We start from the raw sequence: 9,497 nt of genomic DNA on the forward strand, positions 1-9,497 counted from the left end.
CAATAGTGGCTCTCATTTCTGATCATGTGATCTTGAAAATGATTGACTGCTATTGATGGTTTGGGTAAACTGCTTCATAATGTTGCTGACTTGGCAACCATTTGGGGTAGCCAAGTTGCCTGCAGAGACCTTGAACTGACATTAACCCTTCCCTCAAGTGTATGTCCTGGGTAACAACCCAAAAAGTCACAAGGATATATAAGTTCCTGCTAGACCCCACCCAACTACCCTTGTGATAAATAATAGGCTCCCTTGTCTTCCAGGTCCCTCTCCTTATACGCCCTTAGATAAAACTGCTGGGAAGCATAACAAAATCCTGTTCTTTTCCAATTAAATTGACCAACCTGGCCTTAGCCAGGGAATCCCAAAGTAATCCACACTTGGGCCCTAATAAAAGCATGTGCTCTCGCTAATGTTCCACTCTTTTTACCTGTACCATGTGTTGACTTCCTGATGTGTCTCATTGAGTGAGCCTTGTGCCTCTTCTAGAACAGTGAGTAAAAAATTCTATTTTCTTTCCCTTGTGGTCTTTTGTTGAGCCTTGCTCAACATCGTACACACCAACTTTACTTAATAAATGATAATTTGACAAAGTCACAACACAGTGGGAAGCAGAGCTGTTTTGATGGACAAGAATTGAAATGAGTGTTGGAAGGAGGACTTCTCTACTGAATGCCATATTCATTCAGAAGTTTTGTTTAGTTTATTTTTTTTCTCATCATCATGAAATATATATATATATATATATATATATATATATATATATATAATCTCCTGCATGAATCTTATTCATTGCTTTATCACCTAGGTGCATATTTTGTCTTGGCAGTGATCACTGTCTGTAGCTATCATGACTAAGTGGAAGTAGTTTAGGCAGATAGTCATTATAATAGAATCATATACTACTTTTTTTCCTTTTTATTAAAATTTATTTTCAGCATAACAGAATTCATTGTTTTTTCACAACACCCAGTGCTCCATGCAATACGTGCCCTTCTTAATACCCACCACATGGCTCCCCCAACCTCCCACCCCCTGCCCCTTCACAACCCTCAGGCTGTTTTTCAGAGTCCATAGTCCCTCTTGGTTCATCTCCCCTTCCAGTTTCATTCAATTCCCTTCTCTCTATCTCCCTATGTCCTCCGTGTTATTTGTTATGCTCCGCAAATAAGTGAAATCATATGATAATTGACTCTCTCTGCTTAACTTATTTCATTCAACATAATCTCTTCCAGTCCTGTCCATGTTGCTACAAAGTTTGGATATTCATCCTTTCTGATGGAGGCATAATACTCCATAGTATATATGGGCCACATCTTCCTTATCCATTCCTCCATTAAAGGGCATCTTGGTTCTTTCCACAGTTTGGTGAATGTGGCCATTGCTGCTATATACACTGGGGTACAGATGGCCCTTCTTTTCATTACATCTGTATCCTTGGGGTAAATACCCAGTAGTGCAATTGCAGGGTCATAGGGAAGCTCTGCTATTAATTTCTTAAGGAATCTCCATACTGTTCTCCAAAGTGGCTTCACCAACTTGCATTCCCACAAACAGTGTAACAGGGTTCCCCTTTCTCCACACCCTCTACAACACACCCTGTTTCCTGTCTTGCTCATTTTGGCCTTTCTAACTGGTGTAAGGTGGTATCTCAATGTGGTTTTAATTTGAATCTCCCTGATGGCTAGGTATGATGAATATTGTTTCATCTGTCTGATAGCCATTTGTATGTCTTCATTGGAAAAGTGTCTGTTCATATCTTCTGCCCATTTTTGATATAATTATCTATTTTGTGTGTATTGAGTTTGAGAAGTTCTTTACAGATCCTGAATATCAGCCTTTTGTCTGTACTGTCATTTGCAAATATCTTCTCCCATTCCGTGGGTTGCCTCTTTGTTTTGTTGACTGTTTCCTTTGCTGTGCAGAAGCTTTTGATCTTGATGAAATCCCAAAAGTTCATTTTTGCTTTTGTTTCCTTTGCCTTTGGAGACATATCTTGAAAGAAGTTGCTGTGGCTGATATCCAAGAGGTTATTGCCTATGTTCTCCTCTAGGATTCTGATGGATTCCTGTCTCACATGAGATCTTTTATCCATTTTGATTTTATCTTTGTGTATGGTGTAAGAGAATGGTCAAGTTTCATTCTTTTACACATAGTTGTCCAGTTTTCCCAGCACCATTTCCTGAAGAGACTGTCTTTTTCCCACTGTATATTTTTTCCTGCTTGGTCAAAGATTATTTGACCATAGAGTTGAGGGTCCATATCTGGGCTCTCCACTCTGTTCCACTTGTCGATGTGCCTATTTTTATGCCAGTACCATGCTGTCTTGGTGATCACAGCTTTGTAGTAAAGCTTGAAATCAGGTAGCGTGATGCTGCCAGTTTTGTTTTTGTTTTTCAACATTTCCTTAGCAATTCAGGGTCTCTTCTGATTCCATACAAATTTCAGGATTATTTGCTCCAGCTCTTTGAAAAATACCGGTGGAATTTTCATCGGAATGGCATTAAAAGTATAGATTGCTCTAGGCAGTATAGACATTTTAACAATGTTTATTCTTCCAATCCAAGAGCATGGAATGGCCTTCCATCTTTTTGTGTCTTCTTCAATTTCTTTCATGAGTGTTCTGTAGTTCCTCGGGTACAGGTCCTTTATCACTTTGGTTAGGTTTATTCCCAGGTATCTTATGGTTCTTGGTGCTATAGTAAATGGAATTGATTCTCTAATTTCCCTTTCTGTATTTTCATTGTTAGTGTATGAGAAAGCCACTGATTTCTGTATGTTGACTTTGTATCCTGCCACATTACTGAATTGCTGTATGAGTTCTAGTAGTTTGGGGGTGGAGTCTTTTGGGCTTTCCATATAAAGGATCATGTTATCTGCGAAGAGAGAGAGTTTGACTTCTTCACTGACAATTTGGATACCTTTTATTTCTCTTTGTTATCTGATTGCCGTTGCTAGGACTTCTAATACTATGTTGAACAAGAGTGGTAAGAGTGGGCATCCTTGTCGTGTTCCTGATCTCAATAGAAAGGCTGCAAGCTTTTTCCCATTGAGGATGATATTTGCTGTGGGTCTTTCATAGATAGATTTTATGAAGTTCAGGAATATTCCCTCTATCCCTATACTTTGAAGCATTTTAAACAGGAACAGATGCTGGATTTTGTCAAATGCTTTTTCTGCATCAATTGAGAGGACCATGTGGTTCTTCTCTCTTCTCTTATTGATTTGTTCTATATCACAAATATCACAAATCACATTGATTGATTTGTGAATGTTGAACCATCCTTGTAACCCATGGATAAATCCTACCTGGTTATGGTGGATAAAATTTTTAATGTGCTGCATTACTCTTTATCTTGATTAATAGTTTTCTTATGTAATTGGCTGCTCCCATATTGGGGGCGTAGATATTTACAATTGTTAGATCATCTTGGTGGATAGTCCCTTTAAGAATTATGTAGTGTCCTTCTGTATCTCTGACTACAGTCTTTTAGTTTAAAATCTAATTTATCTGATATGAGAATCGCTACCCTGGCCTTCTTTTGAGGCCCAATGGCATGAAAGATGCTTCTCCATCCCTTCACTTTCAGTCTGGGTATATCCTTAGGTTCAAAATGGGTCTCTTGTAGACAACATATGGATGTGTCCTGTCGTTTTATCCAATCTGCAACCCTGTATCATTTTATGGGCACATTTAGGCCATGCACATTGAGAGTGATTATTGATAGATACATTTTTATTGACATCGTGTTACCTTTGAATTGTGATTATTGATAGATATGTTTTTATTGACATCGTGTTACCTTACCTTCTTCCTGTAGATTGTCTCTATATTTCCATTCAATGATATTCTTAGCATTTTTCCTTTTTTATAGAACCCCCCTTAATATTTCCTGCAGTGTTGCCTAGGTGGTCACATACTCTTTTAAGCCTTGATGGTCTTGGAAACTCTTTATCTCTCCATCCCTTCTGAATGTCAGTCTTGCTGGATAACGTGATGGGTGCATGTTCTTCTCATTTAGTGCCCTGAATATATCTTGCCAGCCCTTTCTGGCTTGCCAGGTTTCTGTAGACAGGTCTGACATTATTCTGATGGGCTTTCCTCTGTACGTAAGGAGCTTCTTTGTCCTAGCTGCCTTCAAGAGAGCCTGTCTACAATTACAATTCCTCATTCTTACTATCAGGTGTCTCGAGGACTTTTGAGAATCTATAATCTTGGGGGGAAACCATTCTGCCTCTAGTACATGAACGCTGATTCCATTCATGAGATTGGGAAAATTTTCATGGAGAATTGTTCCACTATATCTTCTGGACCTCTTTCTTTCTCCTCCCCTTCAGGGATTCCAATAATTCTGACACTGGAACATTTCATGGCATCATTTATTTCCCTAATTCTATTTTTGTGGCTACTAAGCTATTTGTTCCAGGTTTCCTCCTGATCCTTTCTCTCTATCTGTTTTTCCTCCAGATCACTAATTCTATCTTCTGTCTCAGTTACCCTAGCTTTTAGAGAATTTAGATTAGATTGGAACTCATTGAGAGCATTGTGAACATCATCGCTGGTGGCTTTCAGTTCTGTCCTAATCAATTCTGTTTGGTCATCCATGGCTTTCTCCAACCTAGCTATTGCCTAGATAATTGTTAGCCAGAATTCCCTTTCCGACATATTGTCTATGTCGATAGCCATTAGCTCTGTTGCAGAAGGCCCATCCTCTGAATTTTTCTTCTGTTGGGCATTCCTCCTCCTAGTCATTTTGGTGACAGATGGCTGAACGGATGTAGCTGAATGTATCAACCGTGGTGCAGTCAAGGTGCACCTTGGAACACTTCTGAGCAATCAAGAGTACCCACCCAAATGAAAGAAGAAATAATGAGAGAAAAAAGAAAAAAGAGAGAGAGAGAGACAGGAAAATAAAAAGAAAGGTAAAAGAGAACGTTCTGCCCAAATTGGCCCCAAGGTAATATTTATGAAGTATACAAACAAAAACAGACAAACAAAAAGACTGATAAAAGTGTATGACAAAAAAAAAAAAAAAGCTCTTCATAAAGAACCCCAAGTATAAGATTTAAAAATATGGAACGCTTCAGGACTTTGTGTGTCATCCTTGTGCAGAGTCCATGCAAATATTCTTTGTATCGTTCCAATTTTAGTATATGTGCTGCTGAAGCGAGCACCATCTACTACTTTTTAAAAATATGAAGTAAGTCCAGGGTACAAAAAGATAAATTATGGGCTAGTTTCAATTTTCTAAACTTTTATTATATTAATTACACATTTCTACCAAATGGAGTACATTCCACACAATCATTCACTCTGTGCATACATGAAATAAGTCAAGCAGAGATAGTCAATTACCATATGGTTTCACTTACTTGTGGAGCATAAGGAATAACACAAAGAATATTGGGAGATGGAGAGGAGAAGTGAATTGTGAGATATCAGAGGGGGAGAAAAACCATGAGGAACTGTGGACTCTGAGAAACAGAATTTTGGAGGGGAGAAGGGTGGGAGGTTGGGAGAGCCTGGTAGTGGGTATTATAGAGGGCACATATTGCATGGAGAACTGGGTGTGATGCATAAACAATGAATGCTGGAACACTGAAAAAAAATAAAATAAAATGAAATGAAAAAAAGATATATATATTTTTCTTAACTTTGTCTTATTTTAAACATTCTTTCTGCTTCAGAGAAATAGAATGGTGAGACATGTGAGCACAGAGATGCAGTTATGGCTTTTATTGATATTTAAAAAAATATATCTATATTTAAACACTATCCTTTGATACACATATTTGATTCTTACAGAGAAAATACTCTAAGATATGATTTGTGAAAATCACACCAGAGTCACTGAATTTATTCTTCTTGGTTTTACAAATAACCTTGAGATGCAAGTTTCCCTCTTTATTTTGTTCCTCGTCATCTATACAGTTACTTTGTTGGGCAACTTCCTTATCATCACAGTCACCCGTATGGATCCTGCTCTTCAAACACCCATGTACTTCTTTCTCCGAAACCTATCACTTCTTGAAGTCTGTTTCACCTTGGTCATGGTGCCAAAGATGCTGGTGGATCTTGTGTCTCCAAGGAAAATCATCTCGTTCGTAGGCTGTGGGATCCAGATGTACTTTTTTTTCTTCTTTGGCAGCTCTGAATGTTTTCTCCTGTCTATGATGGCATATGATCGCTTTGTGGCCATTGGTAACCCTCTCCGTTATTCAGTCATAATGAATAGGTCCCTATGCTTATGGATGGCTGTCGGCTCTTGGATGTCTGGTGTTCCTGTCTCTATGCTACAGACAGCTTGGTTGATGGCCCTTCCTTTCTGTGGACCAAATACTATAGACCACTTTTTTTGTGATGGTCCTCCAGTGCTGAAACTAGTCACTCAGGATACAACCATGTATGAAATGCAAGCACTTGCTTCCACGCTACTATTTATCATGTTTCCCTTTTCCCTCATTTTGGTCTCTTATACCCGCATTATTATCACTATCCTGAGAATGTCCTCTGCTACTGGTCGCCAGAAGGCATTCTCTACTTGTTCATCACACCTCATTGTGGTATCCCTTTTCTATGGAACAGCCAGCTTGACCTACCTAAGGCCCAAATCCAACCAGTCCCCCGAGAGCAAGAAGCTAGTGTCATTGTCCTACACTGTCATCACTCCTATGTTAAACCCCATCATCTACAGCCTCAGGAACAATGAAGTGAAGGGCGCAGTCAAGAGGACATTTACTCGAAAAGTCTTGCAGAAGTTAGATGTGTTTTGAGTTCCATTGCATAGTGTTTCTAAACAAAGAAGAGACAGCAGAACCCACAGACAAAAGCTTAAAAGGAGTGCAAGATTAGCTCTGATTTTGTCAGTGTCACTTCTGTGATAGATAGGTCTCCGTGTATCAGTCAGAATCCCAGCAATAGACAGGGATAATTGAGAGAATATTTATGAGGGCTCTGTTTGTGAATTGGAGGGCAAGACTAGATAATTGTCACACAACTCATATGATGGAAATCCACAAGTCTTGATCTGAAGGGATAAGGAGAGGAAGTACTACCTGGAACCTGGAGGATGCTACAACTATATGTAAAGCCACACAACTGGAGCCCTGTTCTTTAGAGGAAAAAGGCAGCCATCCTGGTCTTATGCTATTCTTACTCTCTCAAATCTGCTGATGCCTGTTCTTCATCAAACCAAATCTGAGACACAGGACAAGAATTTTTGCCAATGCAGTATATAAAGGCCAGCCTTGTGGGGCACAGATCAGAATAGAAAAGTTATGAAGCATAAATGAAAATATTCACCAGAGACCCCTATATATTCTTCATATAATATGATGCAAATATAATCTTGTAATGTGCTTTAGGTAACGTTTAAAAAGATGCATTGAAAAGTGGAGACTTGTAGTTGCCAAGAATTCATGGTGCAAATTCTTTATATAGGTTGCTGCTTTAAATGAGGTTATATAATAAGATTACCTTCATATGAATATTTCATAATATGGTTCTGGATCTCTTTGATCATTGGCCTAATCATCTATTAATTTTTATTTTAGTTTTTAAAGATTATTTATTTGAGAGAGAGAAAGAGGGGTAGGAGGAGGGAAAGAGAATCTCAGGCAGACTCCATGCTGAGTGCAAAGCCTGACAGGGGGCTCAATCTCATGATTCTGAAATCATGACCTGAACCAAAAACCAAGACTCCTACACTCAACTGACTGAGGCATCCAGACTTGCTTATTAATTTTTATTAATTAGCTGTTGCTCAGAATTTAAACAAGAAATACTTGCTTTCCACTATAGTAAAAGCAAGAATAGTGATAATAATAGCCCACATGATTTATCAAAGCATTAATAAATGCCCTCATGGGGTGTCCAGGTGGCTCAGTCAGTTGAACGTTTGCCTTTAGTTCAGTTCATGATCCCAGGGTCTTTGGATCGAGTCCTGCATTGGGCTCCCTGCTCAATGGGGAGACAGCTTCTCACTATCCTTCTGCCCTCCCCATGCTCATGCTCTTTCTCTCTCTCTCAAATAATTAAATAAAATCCTAAAAAAATGTCCTTGCAACAATCCAGGTAGATCCTATTATACATTTATTTTTCATAAAAGATGAATTAGGATCAGAAAATTTAAGAATCTTGACAAGGTAGGGTTGTTGAGAGGTAGTCACAGGAATTCAAATTCAGACCCGTCTACATTTGAAATTCAATAATGTTAATTTCTTAAAAAATCTCTAGGATATTTTCATCCTGATAAAGCACCACTTATACATGGGAATTTTGTCTGTAAGGCCATAAATGCCTTAAATCAACTAAGAAGACAAAATGAAATTGTGTCAAATGTAATTATGGAAAATTTAACATTCCCACTCTCATAAAGATATATATTGAATATCTAGTTTATACCAATAGTATCTGTTGCTCTAAGTCTTCATTAGCCAACATTTTTCTTAATTGTATAGATTTTTCTTTAAGCAGTAACTAGCCTCTATCATTCTTGGTCAATATTTCAGAGAAATTTAAAATCATCACAAATTTGCAATTTGTCTTATTTATTTTAATTTAGTTATGATTTCCAGAAGTTTATATCCATTGAGCATAATGGGAATTTGGGATATTTGGAAATATCAGTACCTTTAAGTCTTTCTCCTTTAATGTCCTTTTAATTGTTTAAGCTTAACTCACATATTCCAAATTAATGTTGCTAAATTAAGTGACCATTTGGTAAGACTATTGCAATGGATTTCTTTTCTTTTCTTTTCTTTTCTTTTCTTTTCTTTTCTTTTTTTCTTTTTTAAATAGATCTATTTATTTATTTGAAAGATAGAGAAAGCACAGCGGGAGGGGTAGAGGGAGTGTGAGAAAAATCTCAAGCAGGTTTCCCACTGAGGGAGGAGCTTGACATGGGGCTCAATCCCATGACCTTAAAATCATGACCTGAGTAGAAACAGTCAGATGCTTGACTGACTGAGTCACTCAAGTGTCCCTAGTTTTCTACTATTTGAATGTGACTCATGAGTAGATTGTAAGGTTGTAAAATCAGTTTACAATTAAGTTAAGAGTAAATGTGTATCTGTTTAATAAGCGAGCATAATAAAATCAAGAATAGAATAACAGTAATTTATGAAAAGAGTTTATGGAAACACCTGACACATAATAAACCCTATCTGAGTGTTTGAGAGTATTATTGTTAGAATAACATAAAATATAGATTAGACCCCATATATGAAAGGGTATGCTTTAGTTATGCATTTTAATGTTTTGAGTGAAATGTAAAATTAATTTCCTCCTGTAAGATGCAAGAAAAATTTTCATAAGGTATTCACTTATTTCATATCTTGTCTGATTTAAAATCCATGGCTTCTTTGGGGAATTTATAATATAGTCATTATGTTTCATATAGTTTTTAAAATATAGTTATACATATATATTTCATATAGTTTTATAAATTTAATGTAAGTATGAATAAATTTATAAATAAAGGTATGAATTTAGTGTG

The 9,497-nt window shown here is 37.3% G+C and overlaps 1 protein-coding gene and 1 non-coding gene across 2 annotated transcripts; one reads left to right on the top strand and one right to left on the bottom strand.

Moving 5' to 3' along the window:
* Positions 1-5,068: 5,068 nt before the first annotated feature.
* LOC123947761 lies at positions 5,069-5,175 on the bottom strand. The gene has a single exon (XR_006819803.1). It is a non-coding gene; the product is annotated as a U6 spliceosomal RNA (small nuclear RNA).
* Positions 5,176-5,823: 648 nt separating this feature from the next.
* LOC123947453 (olfactory receptor 10A7) lies at positions 5,824-6,774 on the top strand. Its single transcript, XM_046013678.1, has one exon. The coding sequence runs from the start codon at positions 5,824-5,826 to the stop codon at positions 6,772-6,774; it is 951 nt and encodes a 316-aa protein (XP_045869634.1).
* Positions 6,775-9,497: the final 2,723 nt, after the last annotated feature.

Source organism: Meles meles, chromosome 7, assembly GCF_922984935.1.
Source record: "Meles meles chromosome 7, mMelMel3.1 paternal haplotype, whole genome shotgun sequence".
In the NCBI taxonomy this organism is placed as follows: Eukaryota; Metazoa; Chordata; class Mammalia; order Carnivora; family Mustelidae; genus Meles; species Meles meles.